At 32.7% G+C, this 20,411-nt stretch overlaps 1 protein-coding gene across 1 annotated transcript in view; it reads right to left on the bottom strand.

The window, feature by feature from the left end:
• The window catches only part of LOC115885965 (alpha-tubulin N-acetyltransferase-like), a 73,416-nt gene that overhangs the window by 15,209 nt on the left and 37,796 nt on the right, over positions 1–20,411 (bottom strand). Inside the window, exon 2 of the mRNA XM_030904999.1 lies at positions 11,597–11,746. Within this exon, the coding sequence (XP_030760859.1) occupies positions 11,597–11,746 (150 nt within the window). The remainder of the gene's footprint in view (positions 1–11,596; positions 11,747–20,411) is intronic.

Below are 20,411 nucleotides of genomic sequence, written 5' to 3'. Positions count from 1 at the left end.
TTTCTTTTGGAAAAATATTAAAACAACTAATACTATCCGACGGAGCTGTTCGCCGGTGAGCAATGGTTCGTAAGTTAGTGAAAATTAAATTGTGATACTTACGTCTTTATAATATACTGGGCTCCACTCAGTTTTCCATTTACTTTCGAAAACTAAGTTGAGAACTGAGAAATCAACTCAGAATATAGGTATTACTTATTTTAGGAATTACACAAATGAAACGCTGAGATAAACTAATAACTAAGTATAATTAATAATTAAATGTTAATTAGAATAAAATAAGACTATGAAAAATTTGATGTTTGAAAATGTTGTTTGTAAATAGTATGTATCAAAATAGATCACTCAAGATGGGGTAGTTAAATCTGCACGCTTCTGAATATTAATATTTTATTAATTATTCCGCAAAAAGTCTGGCGATCTTGGTACCAAAATATAGGGACTCTTTATATTAAAAAAACCGTACTATGTAGATATCAGAAATATGCATAACATGAATAAAATATTTCAAAGTGACTCTAAAGTAATCAAATATATAATATGCCTGAAGGGCTTAATGCATTCAAGTGAATCTAAATTGTATAAAAATAAATGATCTGGCCTTTTTTTATCCGTTCTGGTCACAAGCTGGTTGTGGTGAACTGCTACTGGAACTGGATTGTGATAAAACGTCTCTACACAGATAGGAACCTAAACTGCTGTGGAATCAGGAGATTCCTCCGTTATTCCCGGTGTGAATTGTAAGGACAAAACGTAGCCCAAATGTCAGGTACAAAAAACAAAATGGCACCAGAAGTATTAGGAAACGTTACGTTAAAAATAAAAGTCTTACCTCTGCTCAGAGGGTTTTCTCAAACAAATTGGCAAAATGCCAACAACCGCCGATAGCTCTATCGGTTTGAGCCTTTACCACCAATATGGCGAGGGAAGGTAGGCACGAAGTGCGAATATACACCGTCAGATATAAAGTGACCAACAAACTTTGACCGGACTGAAATATTTCGCCAGAAATAAACTTTTTGACTGAAATAAAAGACAATAGCAGTACTTAGAATGCCATCTCGGTGCGAGGATATAAACTTGATTTATTTAAATAAAATAATTCTGTACATTTATATAAATTATGTGTAATTTAAATAAAATGCTACAATATTATAAATTGACAAAAATATGATCTTGAATAAGCATTAGTAAAATTATGAATTGAACATTTTTAAAGTTGAAATTTGGGTTATAGGTTCTCAAAATTGGGTTCGATCTGTCTGATTAATACTGATGAAAATATAGGTTAGTCTAATAGAAAAACACTGTAACGCTTAAAATAATTTAGACAGGTGAGGCACTAGGCAGGTGCTTTTATACAAATATCCAAATTTTCAAAAAATCCTATCACCTGTTCTCCATAACCGTCTAACGTACCATGGCTATGAATCACTCTGTATATGACTGAATACAGATAGGTTTTGTGTAAAATTTCCTGTGATATCTTAATATTCGGACTAATTAATGAATTAGTTAATATGACTCCTAATGAATAAAGTTTACCAACCAGTCTTCCTCAAACAATAATTCTAAAACCGTCCCTGAACCTGAGTATAATAGTAAAATAAAACAATAATTGCAAATCATTTCTAGTTTTCGGTCAGGTAACTCTGATACCTAACCGATGACTAAGCTTTTTTTTCCACGAAATCTCCTAATTAACATTTATACAGTTAATCTTAGACTAGTAAATACTTTATGCTCTGAATACAATGTCATATTGCATTAATTTGTCTTTTTGCCTTTTGTTCAACTGAAAACCAGAAACTTCAGAATATGATTAAGAAAAAATTGCTGTTACTTGGCTAACCAAGTGTATCAACCGTATTTTCTGTTTATTCGCTGTAATTTCTTCTATTTTACCAGCTTTCTTTATTTATTTATGGAGATCCTTATAAAATAATTATTGTCGATGTCTATTCGTGTCTGTAGCTATTAAACGAATGCTTGAATCAATGTTTCCGTTATGTTTGATGAGTAATAGGTATGTTAACTAGGTTGTTAGCGACGCCTTTTGAATATCAATCAGAAAAAGCGTGTAAAAGAAGAATATAATAGCTGATAGAACGTAAGGATTGATCTCTTTATTAATTAATCATAATTGGCACTTTTCAATAAAGTCATTCATAAAAGCATGCAAACCGGGTGCGTCTCAAAAGTGGCTCACCCCTATAACTTTTTTATTTTTTCAGTTTAAAAAACGAGATTTGGTATGTTTGTATATGACATAAATTAGGATTAGTCACTTCCAGTTTTTGATCATCTACTGATGATGCTAATATGGTTAGCAAAACGCGCGTCCAGTGTAAAAGTAAAAGTGTTTTGGTGTATTGTGGTGATTGAGTGTTTTATTTTGCTGTGTAACACCAAAGGTTCCAACCCCCCAACTGTAATATTGGCTTTTAAACAAGTTATAAGGTGCTTGTATTGGTAGCCAAAATTCGTTTCGAAATAGAGGGCTCACTGTGTTTGGTGAAAGAACATCAGAAATATCTGGGCTATCATCAACTGCTAAGCCTTATGATGAGTGTTTAGTGTCCAAAAAGCTTTTTGACAAGAAACAATGCAGCCATCTTGTTTTCGCCAAAAAAATCATGAAAGCCTTTGTGTTGCTATTAATGTTCTTAAAGGAACCGTTACCAATATAATGTTAACCGTTGCAAATAAGCTCAATAGGAGGTATCTTGTATCGATGAAGATATACCTACCCACAGAAACTTTTAAGTGAGTGGATAAATATTTTTTTACGAGTAAAAGACCAATGAGAGGAAGGGTCTAATTCTAAAAGTGAAATATTTAAATATTCTTAATTAGTCTTTCTGTTTCAGTGGCGAATTGCCAATAAGAAAAGGAAAGAACGGAGTTCCTTAAATAATATAACTCATTTTCTTCCAAGATATAAGCTTACACTGAAAAAATGTATATTATTCTATCGATTCTATTTTTGAACTACATAATATGTTATTATGCATAACCTCTAAATTTTTTTGCCATTCAATCGATATCGATTAAATTTTAGCCATAAATTAGATATGGCAAAAATTAATTATTCAAGAAAAATAATGTAGTCTGCATACGTGCCTGGGTATGGAAGGGCGAAAGTAATTACATGAAAACTTTCCTCGAAACTGGAAAATTAGGTCAGCTAACTAAAATTCAAAATAGACCATACTTATTAATGATTCGATGTAAAACGATATTTTTCAATGCTTCATCATTATGGGGGATTGAAAGTAAAATTTGGAAAAATTAGTAAAAAGAACTGTTTTTTCATAGTTAATCCAATTAGTTCCTCTAAAGGTCAAATTGGTATACAGAGTGTTTATACTAAATTTGAAGAAAACTTGATAAGTAATGTAATAGACGTAAGTAAGAGAAAGAGATAGTATTGGAATTTGAAAAGGCAAAACTAAACCTACTGGTAGTTACAAAAACTAAAAAGAAAGGGTACAAAGTGAAGAACTAAACGGAGGGCACTTGATTGTACTCAATGGAGTCAATCAAGAAAGACATGCACAGGCAGGGGTGGGATGTATGATCAGGAAAGAAGAGAGAGAATATGTACGCAAATGGGAATTTATATGAGAACTGATACTAACGATTGATTTTGAGCTAAGTGGGAATGAGTTACTAGATATTCTGGTACTCTATGGTCCCAACGAAGATAGCCAGGTAGAGGAGAAAGATGAATTCTGGGAACAAGTATCGATTATTACAGACAATTCCAAAAATTAATTAATCATTATGGGAGAGTTAAATGGTAGAGTAGGCACAAAGGACTTTAAATCAGGGGAAGGTATTAGCTGCGTATGGATAACAAGTAGAAATAGTAACGGGAAGAGAATCATTGATTACAAAACGACCTCTTAGTAATGAATGATTGTCCTGACAATCAACAAAGTTCCATTAAACAGATAGGCGACTCGAATAGAAACTTAGTCACTAAAGAACAAGAAATAATAAAATGCTGAAAAAAATACTTCTAAAAGTAATTATGCACAGATGATGTTATTACAAACTCACAAGAAAACAAATTAGCAAAGCTGCGGGTCATGACAATATAACAGGAGAAATGTTGAAGAATTTAGGAGAAAGTGCTGTCACTAATTTGCTCAATAAAATTATAGATGAAGAGGAGGTATCCCGAGACTGGGAATTGGGAGTTATTTTGCCTATATTCAAGAAAGGCGAGAAAACAACATGTACAGGGTGTTCCATTTTGGTTGAAATCATACGGTATCTCCGTTATTAGTGAAGATAGAAGGGTGCGGTTTGCACAAACCTGTCTCACTTTTTTGTCAAACGGAAGATGCCGTAAACAAAATTTTCATAGGCCTCTTCGTTTCCGAGCTACAGGGTCTTTTTGAAAGTTTTGCAATTTGGGACACCCCCTGTATCTCTGTTATTGTTAAGGCTATCGAGAAGGTGAAAACCGTTTATTCTAGAACTGTTTACGTAAAATACAGTGGCGTAGTCTGTTTTTCTACCAAAAAATATTTTTGAAAATATGAACTAAAGTTATGTTTTTTCAAATGGAACACCCTGTATATTTATAAATCATATGATCTCTCTTGCCATAGGCTTCTCAAAAATATATATCACTCTATAATTATTTTCACTATTTACTGCAATATTTAAAAGTTTTTATTAAGAGATCATATTTATTAGTAGGCCATGATTGATAATAAAAGAAACTAAAGAATTATTAAAAATATACTGCTATCTGTCTCTCGTTTTATTTTGGGAGCCACTAATAAATTCTTTATATATTAGGGAAACTTTCCTACCGCTATTTGTAAATCTTGGAATACGTGTATACGTACGAATAATCTATCGTATCGGAAATTTTAGATATTCCTTTAGCTAATTTACGTGAAATATACTTTCAGCGAGATGGGGAACATTCCCCCTCATAACTATGAAAATATTAGAAAACTGTTAAATTATTATTTTTCAAATCAATGAATTGGAACCAATGAACACATATTGATAGCCTCCTCGATTCCCGGATTTCGCCGTTCTCGATTTCTGATTTTGGGGATTTTTGAAATACGAAATATATCGTGGGCACTACAACCTACAACAATGTCGAACACCTGAAAAATGCTTTAATAATTCAAGCTTTTAGATATTTGCAAACCCATTCCGTTATAAAAAAAAAGAAAAATATATTCACAGTTTCAGTGGTAACAGTTATTTCAGAAGTAAAATATATCAATCCCAAATTAATTTTAAGATGTGTATGACTATTTTAGTAAATACCATTTTGATTTTTTGTTATTTATCACGGTCTACTAATAAGAAAATGATATATTTTAAATATTGCAGTAAATAGTAAAAATAAATATACAGTGATATATATTTTTGAGAAGCCCATAGCAAGACAGATCATATGATTTATAAATATACAGGGTGTTCCATTTGAAAAAACATAACTTTAGTTCATATTTTCAAAAATATTTTTTTGGTAGAAAAACAGACTACGCCACTGTATTCCACGTAAAAAGTTCTACAATAAGCAGTTTTCGCCTTCTCGATACCTTTAACAATAACAGAGATACAGGGGGTGTCCCAAATTGCAAAATTTTCGAAAAGACCCTGTCGCTCAGAAACTAAGAGGGCTATGAAAATTTTGTTTGCAGCATCTTCCGTTTGACGAAAAAGTGGGACAGGTTTGTGCAAACCGCACCCTTCTATCTTCACTAATAACGGAGATACCCTATGATTTCAACTAAAATGGGACACACTGTACATAGAGGCATCACTTTGCTTAGCATACCATCGAAGGTGTTTGAAAGAATTCTGGAACAATGATTAAAAGTAAACACAGATGAACTACTTGATCAAGTACAGAGTGGTTTCAGAAAGGGAAGAAGTGTGCAGGACCATATATTCAAGCTCAAACAAATGGCAAAAAGAATACACGTAACGGGAAGAAACATATCATGGCATTTTTAGACATGGAAAAAGCTTTCGATCGGGTTCCTAAACAAGTCGTGTGTAATAGCCTAAATATAAGGAACATCCATACAAAGTTGAAGGGTGCCATAGTGTGTTTATATGAAAACACAAGAAACTATGTAAGAAGAGAAATCTAGAAATCTACAACTAACCACCTTATCAGAGTTATGTCCAGGTGTCTCAATGAGTGTGTCAGAAACCGGACGTCAGCAATATACTATACTCTGTTTTTTTTCTCAAGTAAGATTTCGACAGACAGAAAAAAAGCAGATGACGTCCCATACCAATCTATTTATTTTACTAAAAAAAGTTTTTAATAATTTTTAAGTTAACTATGGATGGGTTTAAATATAAATCCGTCATGCGTCGTCTCTTGTTGTTTTTAACCAGTTTTATTGAAATGACAGATCGTATTTCAATTTTATTGGTTTGACGGAACGATGAACGACAAACGGACGCCGATGCGTATGAACTCGCCTTTAGATTTTTAACGCTTGTCAAAGTCCAAACCAAACCAAACCAAACCAAACCAAATTATAGGTTATAATTTTGTGTCAACTTTTGTCAAATACCCTGCGTTTTGGAAGATGATGCATGATGCACTTTGATTGGTGTTATTACGTGTGTTTTGTGTCTTTTGAAGTCAAGTGGAGCAAAAATCGAGTGAAAATTAACTGTAGACCCAGAGCACAGTTTATGGTTAATACTCGCTGCCCAGGCAGAAAGTCTTATACACCAATAAAGTTCGTATACCATCTCGTCGTAGATAAGTGCATCTCGAATATGGTAGAAGGACCATATTAAAAACTGGAGTGGCTGTAAATATCCACATCACACGATAGGTAAATAATGGATTTTAGTACTGCAGAAAAATAATGTCAAAAGGTACTGGTTTAAAAAAAATAAGACTAAAGTTGATTAATTAACTTTTTTAACCTTTAAGGTATAAAATTTGGTAAGTGTTATTATTAATAAAATAGTTTGTTTTATTTATGTTGTTTTATTTATTCCTGTGGAATATTACAAATTTGTATTTGTACATAAGTTATATTGATAAATATAATCATAAATGCGGGAAGTTTCATAAAGCTTGAAAGTAAGAAATAGTTCTTTTTTATATTTTTTGGTATGTGGTGTCTTGTTGTTTGTTTTGTATTAACACATACCGTTTTTTATTAAATAAAATAACTCGATTATATTTTTTTCAGGTTTATACAGTTTTTTTTCACAATATTTTGATATTTGATCACTTGTCAGTCAAATTTTAAATATATTAATTTCCTGCTATGCGTTCCAGTTGTACCAACTTATTTCTTTGTAAAATAAAATAAACTACTTTGAAATTAAAATGACAGACACATCTATCACTGTCGAGGATCTTCTCGTTGGACAGACTATATATTGACCCAGATTTTCCATTATATTGCCTGATAGAGCTGAAAACCTAATCGTTGGCTAATTCAGAAGCTGTCATCATGTACAGGGTGGGTCAAATTCGACGCTTTTAAATGGAAACACCCTTTTCTATAGAAGATAGACAAAAACTAATATCGGTGTCTGGAGCTCAATTTTTGTCAAAAACATGATGGTGAAAACCGCAAATCGATATCTCTTACCGTTTCGGAGTTATGGGGTGTTTTTCAAAAATATGCATTTTTAACAAATCGCTGTAACTTTTTTGCTATGGAAGATTTTGTATTTTTATGAAAACATTTCCAAAGCACCTTTTTACGTAGAATTTAATGGTTAAAGTATAATTTTTTTAAAATTAATAATTTAAGAATTATCAACAGAAAATTTGATTTTTTATATGGGACACCCTGTATATTTTTAATTTATTGAAAAGAATTTAAAATTACCTTTCCAAAAATATAACACACTTTATATTTTGCTCAATTCTTCTTTGAGATATAGAGTATATAAAAATTCGCCCGCTTTAAATAAGTAGGCTTTGAACGGCACCGGCTGTAATGCAAAAAAATTCTAGCTGTGAGCATCAATTAAAACGAAAATAATATTTGCTATGAGAGATGCAGAATTTTATAAGAATTTAAAATATATTTAACCAACATCAACACATTTAAATTATATCTAATAACAATAAAAATAAATAGCAAACCAAGACATGAGATTTTGCTACAGGTGTTCGACATATCGACCGCCTTCTGTTATGGACAGACGGGGCAGTTTTTGAACATTTCTCGCGGAATTCATTAAATCATTGGGGGTGAAAGATACCCTCTCATAACTGCTAAGTATTTCTAATTCTTGTCTAGATTATACGGAAGAATAAGGAACCTTTATTCTTCCGCAAATATATCCATAGGATTAGATCCATGGGCACTAAGTCAGGCGGCCTCGATGGCCAACGGCTGGGATCTTGATTAGCTATTCAATTATTCTTGAAATTGGCTGCAAAAATTTGCTGATAACTTCAGCGTTCAGAGGCGGTGCGTCGTCTTCCTGGAAAAATATGTTTTCGAGTTCCATTAAGGGCATATCATCAATAAGGGGTCCAAAGCCTACTAGTTAAAACTGGCGAACTTTTAAAAATTCTGTATTTCGAAGGGGATTATAACAAAATATCAAGTGTGCTATATTTTTGGAAAGGTAATTTTAAATTGTTTTCAGTTAATTAAAAATATAGGGGTGTCCCAAATAAAAAATCAATTTTTCTGTTGATAACTCTTAAATTATTAATTTTAAAAAAATTACACTTAAACCATTAAATTCTACGTAAAAAGGTGCTTTGGAAATGTTTTCATAGATATACAAAATTTTCCATAGAAAAAAAGTTACAGCGATTTGTTAAAAATGAACATTTTTGAAAAACACCCCGTAACTCCAAAACGGTAACAGATATTGTTGTGCGATTTTCACCATCATATATTTGATGAAAATTGAGCTCCAGACACCAATATTAGTTTTCGTCTATCTCCTATAGAAAAGGGTGTTTCCATTTAAAAGCGTCGAATTTGACCCACCCTGTACACTAAGAATTATTAATAATATCTTATAAATATAGGTGTTTTTTTTGTGACTTGTGTGTATATTTTCATTTTCAATTTTCTGTTCGAAGACAAAACATCCAGCAGTTTTACAGAAAGGAATTCTTCACAAAGCGATAGCCATTATTTTCTATTTATAACAGTTTTTTTACGATACTGTTTGTATTTATATACTTTAGTAATATATTTTATTCTTTTTTATTAAGTACTATCATTGTCTACACCAAATTAAGGTCAAAGCTGGTAGACAACAAACCATAAAAATAACGCAAACTGGAGATAAATGAATGAGCCCGTATGGTAACAACTGTTTCAGCTATTAAACTAGATTAAAATGGGAAATGGTTACTGGCGCTTCTCACGAAATTATGTCAGTATGTATGTTAATAACAGTAAAAGTAATTATTAGCTTTCGCGTGCTACGATAGTTTGTAGAAATAATATGTATCTACCTGCCTACACTTTCTTTATTCGTTTATTTTGCGCAAATATGAATAAAAGTGATACACATCTTTATATTTATGCAAATTGCTAACAGTTCTTCAGTTTTACCTTATACCTCTATAATCGAATTTATATTTAACATATTACCCAGGCATTTGTAGATGAACCTAGTACTGGGTGGTACTTTAAATATTACTTTTAGAATTTTACTAAATACTATATTATACCGGGCGCGTCTCAAAAGTGGCTCACACCTATAACTTTTTTATTTTATCAGATAAAAAAACGAGATTTGGTATGTTAGTATATTATGACGTAAATTGGGATTGATTGGCGGTATTCATATGTTTTTAGTCACTTCCTGTCTCACCGGAAATAACTACAACTTTTGATTTTTAAATGGTAACCTCGGTGTTTTTTTTACTTAATTTGATACAAAATGTCAACTTTTGACATTTTCGCTTTAAAAAAAATTGTATTTTAAATTTCAATCTAGAGTGCCATGGTTGTGTTAAAAACACTAAGTTTTATTCAATGAGCCTTGGAAAAATAGATTTGATCGTCTAATGCTTTTCGTGTCTTGTCCTGGCCGGTTAAAAGATGCTCAAATCGTATTTTTCATAAATATATCTATTTTTTTCAAATGAAACGAGGGTGGCTCATTAGCATATTTGGAAAAAGCATTTTTTACGAATAATTTGGTACCATACACTTGGCATTTCGAGTCAAATTATCGTTATGAACGGCATGTTACAATTTCAAATAAACCATATGAGAAAATGTCAAAAGTTGACATAATACGATATGTCATTCTATTCAGAGTGCCATATGCCAGTTTCTATCGAATAAAGTAAAAAATACCGAGGGTGCCATTTAAAAATCAGAAGTTGTAGTAATTTCCGGTGAAACAGGAAGTGACTAAAAACAATTGAATACGTTAATCAATCATTTATGTCATATAATATATAATATAATATATGCCTAACATACCAAATCTGTTTTTTTTATCTAAAAAAATAAAAAAGTTATAGGGGTGAGCCACTTTTGGGACGCACCCGGTATATAAAATATTACTTTTAGAACTTAACGATTTATATTACTTTTGGAACAACAGCGTAATAAACAATTACTTAGGACATGAGATCGGTATTAGAATGGATAATAATCGTACACACAAAATCCAACGAAGAAAAGGTTTGTCGTGGATCATATACTGAGATCGGGTCTTCCAATATGCTTAAAAAGAAAGGTCTTTAACCAGTGTGTCTTGCCTGTTCTCAATTATGAAGCTGAGACTTGGCAAAAAAGAACAAATCGAATACATGTCATGCAACGGAAAATGGAAGGATCCATGTTAGAGTTACACTTAAGGAGGATATAGGGAGGGATAAAATACCAAATCATACTATACGAAATCGAACAAGTAATCGAGTAAGATATGTAGTGATATTTATCTTGCATCTTAAATGGAACTGGGCAGGACATGTGGCTAGGATGACAGATGGACAGTAAACAAAGAGACTTGTGGAATGAGGACCAATACTGATAGAAGCAGAGGACGACCTCCTATTCGATGGAAAGATGATATAAAAAGAGTGGCCGGAAATTGAATTCAAGTAACACAAGATAGAAAGGGATTGCTAGAGTTAAGGGAGGCTTTTGTTCAGCAGTGGACGGAATAAGCTAAATGATGATGCTGATGATTATTTGTAGATGTGTATGTTATATCACTTCTGTAATTTCTCAAACAACACAATATACTATAGAACATAAATCACAACTAAAACAAGTAACTGTCTAATCACAGAATAATTGATAATTTTAAGAGTGTGGTGTGTTTTCGCAGAGAGGACAAATTTTCAAACATGCTATCAAAATCCCTCAATGCACTATGAGTAGGATGCAATATATCCAAACACTAATAGGCGTGATTCAGCGGTACATGAGTTTTTTAGACGTTCACCCTTCCAAATAGACTAGAGTCAACATAGAGTGAACAATAGACTCAGCATACTTAATGTCACTAAACTTCGCGGTGATCGACGATGAAGCGGTACTTATTTTTACATATCTCTGTTTTTTTTATCATTTGATTATATATTTGATATATATGATGCAAAAATATAAAATATGATACTTACTTGTTGGCAGTTTGATCGATCAGAAGATACAATTTGTGTTCCGAATTCCTTAGTCTGTCAGAGGTTGTGATGGGTTTTGTCAGGCTTTGTGCATGAGCGGACGCCTCGCCCATTGCGTTGATGATTTGGGACACTTTGGATTGTGCATCCCTGCAATAAAAAGAAATTTTTAAAAAATATGTACTGAATAATGGCAAAATATTATCATGGACATTTTTGAAACATATAAATTCTTTATAATTTTAATGATCTTTAAGGAGAAATTCTTAATATCGACGCGCCTTTAATCTATAAGTATCTATCAAATTCAAATTCAATCTGTTTGTGAGCAAAAAAAAATAATTAACAAACCGTTAAGAATCAGGATTTTTGCGGTAAAATAAAATTTATTTATTGCACATTAAGAACTTAAGTCAAATCATCAGAATTCTTTATACTGGCGGGCCTTTAAACTTAAAAAAAAAGGAGGAGTGTCGAATTCAAAAGCGCACCAAGACCAAGACCACTCATTTCAGCACCTAAAAGCACATATTTTTGTAATATTTCCAGCAACTATTTAAGTATACAGGGTGGTCCGAACTGTATTCCGTAAACTTCGGCATCATATTTTGCAGAAAAAAATAAGTAAAAAAGTTCGTATAAATGTATGTCCTAAAATGACTGAAATGAGTTTCGGAGATACAGGGTGTTGAAGTTTCATTTTTATTTCGATATTTTCCAAATAATTTCTGAAGTAACCTCTATATTTGGATGAAAATTGGTGCCTGGGAGTTTTTTGACATGATAAATTTGATTTTGATGTCAATATGACTCCTATTTGTAGAGGGCGCCACCTACATGTATTTTAACTCTTTTGAAGAGTAAAAACTTTTTGTCCGTACCTGTATAAAATTACTGAGTGAAAAAATATACATTTCCGTGATTTTTTACGTAAAAAATATTTCTTGGTAAAAATTGCTACGATCATTATTGACAAAATTATTGACAACCGAATGTCATTATTGACAAAAAATAAACATGTTGAGTAGATAGTTATTTGACTGAAATGATAGATTTGGAAACTTTTTATTTTTTTAAATTAATCATATTTTTTTGAGAAATGATGATAAAACTGTTTCTGTTGTACTTTTTGCAAGAAAACATTTCAAATTTATGATTTCAGTCTAATAACTATTTAGTCAACATGTTTAATTTATGTCAATGATGACAGGTATTGATAATTTCGATTCCTAATATCTCGAGAACCATCATTTGTAGCGATTTCCACCAAGAGACCTTTTTTACGTAAAAAAACAGTTTTATATAGGTATGAACGAAAAGTTATTTCTCTTCTAACGTGTTAAAAAATATATAGGTAGCGTCCTCTACAAATAGGAGTCATATTGACATCAAAATCAAATTTCTCATGTCACAAAACTCCCAGGCACAAATTTTCATCAAAATATTGACGTTACTTCTACAACCTAATCTCAGAAACTAAGCCTTTTAGGACATACATTTATACGAACTTTTTTACCTATTTTTATCTGTAGAATATGCTGCCGAAGTTTCCGGAATACAGTTCGGACCACCCTGTATAGTTGTTATGTGAAACGATGCCCGAAATTTCAGGTTTTAAGAAAAATCTATTTTGTTAAAAGTTGAAAATTACTAGACTATAATTGGTATATTATGTGCTTTAATACATTTTCTATAGTCGTTTGTTTAAATTAGTGTTATTTAATATACTATTAGACATACTATTCTGTCATATCCAATACACTTGAATTATCGAGTAAAACAAAATAGTTATCATTAACTGAACCTGAACGACTGTTGCATTTTAAACACATATACCACCTGTTCTTGGTCACGGGAATTAAGTGACCTACTTTATTGGCTGTCAAACATATAGTAAAAATTTAATATAAACATGTGTTGGAGATGGAGAGTTTTGTATTTTTAATTATTTGTTACATTCTCTAGTGTATGAGATGAAATTTGATTTGAATGATTTTAATTGCATTTTTGAATGCACATTATTTAATGAAGAAGTGTAAATATATTTAGGGGTAATATAATTCAATAAAGTTTCCGCGCTGCCCGTTCTTGTACAGACAACATATTTGTGTTACAACAAATAATTGAAAAAAGGAGAGCTCGAAATTTGGACAGGCATCTGGTATTTATAGATTTAGAGAAAGCCTATGACATGGTGCCTTTGAAGAAATTATTTGAAATATTGGTTGAAGCAAATGTGAGAAAAACATATATCAATGCAATCTGGAATATGTACAAAAATCCAAAAAGTATGATTAGACAGGGGAAGTTCCTAAACTGGAGAAGGAAGAGTAGAGCTATGGGAATAGAGATTGACAACCACTGCCTATCGACCTTGTTCTTTGCAGACGACCAAGTTATTGTTGCAGGTTGTGAGGAGGATGCCGACTATATGTTCAGGAAACTTGAGGAAGAATACGACAGATGGGGACTCAATATCAACCTCACAAAAACCGAATACCTGAAAGTAGGAGAAGAACAAACTGAAGATCCTGAACTACACATACATGAAATTAAAAGGTGTAGCGAATATAAATATCTAGGAAGTATTATATCTGAAAAAAGGAACTCCAAGAAAGATATACATAGTAGAGTTCAACAAAGTAAGAAAGTAATCGGTCTTTTAAACCCTCTCCTGTGGTCAAATAAAACATCCATCCAAACAAAGATAAGGATTTACAAAGCAACCGTAGAGCCAATTTTAACATACGGTGCCGAATGCTGGCAATTTACAGCAAAAGAAAGAAGGATGGTCGAGTCAGTGGAGATGGACTTTCTCAGAAGAGCATGTCGCATATCAAGGATGGAACGAAGAATGGTCGAGTCAGTGGAGATGGACTTTCTCAGAAGAGCATGTCGCATATCAAGGATGGAACACATTAGAAATGAGGAGATCAGGCAAAGAACAAGGCGAATATATACCAGCACCGACAACATCGAATCGAGACAGCTACTATGGTATGGGCACGTAAAAAGAATGGGAGGGGAAAGATGGCCAAAAAGGGCAATGGAGTATCGTCCCCAAAGCAGAAGGAAAAGAGGAAGACCTACAACTACGCGGTTAGATGGAGTAGACCAGTATATGAGAGACAGAGCTATTCATCAGGAAGAATGGCAAAATCGAGCAATATGGAGGTCGAAATGCGGGATGCGGCAGAAGCTGTAGGACCGCCGCTTTAAATATAAAAATATAATTCAATAAATTCATAAAAAATATTCCATAAATAAATTTCGACCCCAGAAACACGTCTATGAGGTTTTTTTGGCGATTTTTTTTTGAAAATTTGAAATTTTTTGGAACTTGTTTTAATTTTTAATTAAAAAACCTAATATCTTCATAATATAGCAACACAGTAGATTAAATTTCGAGTTAAATTTACAAGGAAGAAAACCCAGAGAAGATCCAGTGGTTCTCAAAATTAAGCGAAAAATCATTTTTTTTTATTTTGAAAGAAAAATATGTATCTCGGTTCTTTTGGACTTATTTGAAAAACATCAAAGAAAAACTTTCTTTCTTTTACCGAGACCTACCAGCCCTAAAAATATTTGCACTTATTTAAGACTCGCCCTGAATAGTTGCAAAAGTAAAATCAATATAATTAAAATGAAACTGAAAACAAACTTTAAATACAGTAACCAGTTAGCTGTAACCACATATCGATCTGTAAATATTTTATTAAAAATCGTCTTAATATTAACTTGTTCTATTAGGATATCGAAAATCAATCATTTTAATTACAAAATCTATTCTTAGAGTAGAAAACCTCGAATGAAGAATAAAGAATAACAAGTTTTTTCTTCATCAAAACCTACATATTAAAGGCTATCTAAACAAAAACATTATTTTTTATTTATGGATTGTAACTCCAAAAGAAGTTTATTTAGATTAAAGTAAAACCAATTAAAGTCAATCAATAAGAACAACTATAAATAAAAATCAATATATTTAACAATACAGTTATTGTATATACAATTATATATACAATAACTGTATATATACAATTGTATATACAATAACTGTATTGTTAAATATATTGATTTTTATTTATACTTGTTCTTATTGATTGACTTATATGTAATTACATATACTAACAATACAGATAGACGTCGGCGGTCTGTTCAACATAAAAAGACTCAGGACAAAAACATAAACGTACAAAATTCATCACAGAACTTCAATACCCTGCTGATTGCGCTCTAATTGCAAAAACATTACAGCAATTACAAGAAATGTTGAACACATATACCTGGGCATATGAGGCTTTGGGCCTTAAGCTAAACATCGACAAGACTAAAATTATATGCACTCCTCCGGAAGATCACAACAGTGCTATAAAAATCGGAGAAGAACTATTGGAATATGTAGCGAATTCAATTACCTCGGCATGCGGCAGTTTGATTTCGGAAAACTCCAATATCGACTCTGAAATTCAGCACAGGATTAACAGCTCCTCCAGAGCATTCGGGAAATTAAAAGACAGGGTTTTCTACAATCATAACTTGAGCACATAAACGAAACTTGCAGTGTACCGAGCAATTATAATCCCCTCCATGTTATATGGTAGCGAAACCTGGGTACCGTACCGCCGACACAGGAACGTGTTAAACAAGTTGCAACAGAAACACCTTAGACAACTCTTAAGAATCAAATGGTTCCATCATGTCTCAAACGTATCGGTCCTTGAAAAAGCTAATTGCGAGAGTATTGAAGCCATGGTTACAAAATCCCGCTTAAAATGGGCTGGTCACGTATGCAGAATGCAAGAAAACCGTATACCAAAATATCTGCTTTACGGTGAGCTTGTAGATGGTAAGAAGAGGCCGGATGGACAACTCAAAAGGTACAAGGACATTTTCCACGAAAACATAAAGGGGATTAACATGCCGAATGAATGGGAAGAAGCAGCTCACAATAGAACTCACAATACAGCTCACAATGGAGAAGAATTGTACTTAGTAGTTAACAGCGACAACGAAAAACTAAAGAGGTAACAAAACAATGAGATTTTTGAATTTCCGGAGTGCGGTAGACAGATAACACACGTATCGGGTCACGTATCGGGCTTTTCAGTCACAGAAAAGCTCACGAAAGAAAACGCCTTGCGTGACCATCTTCTGATGCGTGTCAAATACTCGTCAGCGAGTAATGGCGGTATGTATGGTGCAATAGCGCAACTCCAAAATTCCGAATGTCGATTGCCACGATATATTTCATATTTCTAAAATCCACAAAATCAGAATTCGAGAACGGACAAATCTGGGAATTAGGGAAGCCATCATATGTGTCCATTGGTACCAATTCATTGATTTGAGAAATAATAATTTAACAAAATTCTAATATTTTCAAAGCTGTGAGGGGGAAACCCATCTTGCTGATGTATATTTCACGTAAATTAGCTAAAGGAATATCTAAAATGTCCATCTTATGATGCGTGTCAAACACTCTTCAGCGAGTAATGGCAGTATGTATGTATTCTAATAATGCTCCAAAGTTTTTCCAAGCTTTGTTGGGCAAAATTTAGATTAAGTTAGGTAGAATAAACGTTAGGTGTTCAATCTGGAAGCAAAGTCAAATGCGGCTTACCAAAGTCCCACAATGCATCATATTTGCTCCGTGGTCTTAATCTTCATAGATATATCAAGATACCTTCTATTAAAGAAAAAAAAATGAACGGTTTACTAGAAAATATGAAGAAGTGTCTTTGGAACTACCCTATTGATAAAGGTTCAGTAACTCTTCAGATTTACTAACGATCAGGGGTGGATGGGGAAGTGGAAACCGGCCCGGGAAAAACAGACAACCGGTCCAAATCCACAAAAACAAAACGACCATAACGAAGAAACATATTTTATTTATTAATATATAAGTAAGGGCGTTTTTTCGCTCGTGCGAAAAAGCTCTTTTCCCTTCGGTTTTTAAAAAAAAATTAAATTGTCTTGATCAAAATTTTCGTAAAGACCAATATTGGGTCAGACATCTGAATTTGTACTACAAAATGGCTCAGTTTTACAGGGTTCTACTGCTTTATTTCCATTATCGATAACGGTAATTTGATCTTGAATAGGCTACGATTTTGAGTCACGATTTTGAGAAACTTAAAGACTTTCTGATTCATTCAGTTCAGCTGACCCTGACCCTCTCATTACCAATCCTCTCAACATTACTTTTAGCTTTTCGGGTATATACTTTCTTACACATTGTAGAAAGAAATGCTCTCTTTTGTGCTACAGCAGCAGCCTCGTCGTGTTTTTAACTGAATGAACCGCGGTCGCGTCATTAAAACTGCAGCATTTTTTTGTTTATTATATAGTTCTTATCACGAAATGTTTCCTCTATACTACACTTGGCATCTTTTATGATAATTCCATGACTCAAACAAAAAAACCTAGGCAATACCTAGGCAGTGGATATAAATGGTTCTGATGCAATGGTATGTTACAGTCCATAATAAGAATATTTGGATTTTCGAGACATATTAATATTTTATTATCTAATCTAGTTTAAACCTTATTTAACTCTTTTCTGCTGTGTCAGTAATTTTTAGCAAATTCATTTTAGCAACATTTTAAACAACAATTTAGACTTGGCTTTTATTTCTCAGATTTGGCTTTTAGTCCGTCCCCAATTCAAACCAAGCATAGATGTGTTTTCTCCGCCAACCGCAGAGTTCGCGGCAAATTCGTCTACCTTTTTACAAAGCGGAGCTCGAAAAATATTGCACCGATGCCGATTCCCCCAGTTGTCAATCTACGCTACCGTATTCTTAGTATACATTTAGATCGAGACTATTTAAATTTACGTAATGCTATTCATTCTTTTTTCTACTGCCAGTCAGTCATATTTATTAGGTACTTATTAATAAAAGAATAGTGGGTAAAACTATACAGGGTGAGTCTTGAGTGAAATTAGTGCAAATATTTTCAGGGGTGGTATATTTCGACCCCAGGAACACGTCTATGAGTTTTTTTTGCAAAAAAAAGATGTTAAAAATCGAGCATTTTCTTTTAAGTTTTCCTGTATATTTTAGAAAACTTTTTAGGACTTCCTGTTCACCGCAAATTTTCCCACGGTATAATTTCTTAATCTCTGATATTACGGCACTAAAAGAGATGCAAATGCCGAAAAATTGAGGTGGCTCAATTTTTTTTTTAAAATAAATCTATTTTTTTAAATTTCCAAACTTTAATAATTCGATTGGACTTATTTGAAACTCGGTAAAGAGAATATATTATGTTTATTTTATTGAGATTTACCAGCCCTGAAAATATTTGATATTTGCACTTATAATAGTAGGAGAGCTAGCAACGTCGGGAAAACAAGTATTTTAAGACGTCTGGCTCTTTGATATATCTTTTATTATGCTCTCTGGAACAGCATGCGGCCCGTCTGGCTGTTTTCCTCAAAGAAGATCCTCTATTTTTTACTTAGCGCTTTAAATTCTAGTATTGAATAAAAATCGAGCAAGTCTCCATTAGCTCGGCGCGTAGAGCTTTCGCCTATGACGCGAAGGTCAGTGGTTCGATACCGGCTGGGGGTGTAACTTTTTTATTTTTTTTTTCGTTTATATTCTGATAGTAAAGTATTAAATATTTGCTTTTTATCACCAAAACGGATGGCCCTTATGGGTTTATGATCCGTAGTGGGTATAAGTAGAATTTGATACTTTCATTTGTTTTGAAGGATTATTGTGGTAATTAATTATTAGGCAGGTTTAGGATGGTCTGGCTGCCGCGCCGGTAGGTTGCGTTCATTACTGCACATCACATGTGTACAGGGTGTCCCATTTTTGTGCGTTTTTTTGGGATTTCTCGTTTATAATTTTATTTTAAAGATTTAAACATAATATATAAAAATTAACATTTTAATGCTTTATTAAGGTAATTTCTGCCTGTCTTTCTTCAAAATATTTTTTTCAGCTGTTGTTTATTATTTTAATAATACTTTTTTTAAAAGATTGTTATCTAAAAGCTACACAAGTTTATTTTCAGTTCAGTTTGTTAAGATAACGATGAAAAACAAAATTATCTGGTTAAATTAAATTAAATAAAATAATAATACTTTCTAAACAAGATTGATTAATGTTAATGTGTAGAAAATGCACAAATCTAGGGGTAAAATATTCACTGGAGCATAAATAAATTCAATCCACTACCTAACGTGTATTGAATATCGACGATGTTAGAAAACACATCAAATGGCGGCCTTTTCGTGTAATACACATTTCTTCACTAAAGATATCGACGCCTATACATTATTAACTAATAAATTTGTAGCATTTTAGTGGCTTTATAATTATTTTAAAATATGTGCATAAATATTTTTAACCTGAAATTGACAGCTTCTCTACATTTGACATGACAAATTCAGACAAATGTGACATTTAAACAGTCCTACCACTACAGTTTTTCCAGAAATACCACAAAAATCCGCCATTTTGGCGCCAATAACATTGAACAAACCAATTGCGGTACTTTATATATCTAGGGACTTTAGTGATGCGCAGTAGTGAACGCCACCTACCGACGCGGCAGCCAGACCATCCTAAACCTATCTAATAATTAATTACCACAATAATCCTTCAAAACAAATGAAAGTATCAAATTCTACTTATATACACTACGGATCATAAACCCATAAACGCTATCCGTTCTGGTGATAAAAAGCAAATATTTAATACTTTACTATCAGAATATAAACGAAAAAAAAAATAAAAAAGTTGCAACCCCAGCCGGAATCGAACCACTGACCTTCGCTTCATAGGCAAAAGCCCTACGC

The sequence above is a fragment of the Sitophilus oryzae genome, unplaced genomic scaffold, assembly GCF_002938485.1.
Source record: "Sitophilus oryzae breed Bouriz unplaced genomic scaffold, Soryzae_2.0 scaffold_465_pilon_pilon, whole genome shotgun sequence".
In the NCBI taxonomy this organism is placed as follows: Eukaryota; Metazoa; Arthropoda; class Insecta; order Coleoptera; family Curculionidae; genus Sitophilus; species Sitophilus oryzae.
This window is presented reverse-complemented; position numbering and strand designations above follow the sequence as displayed.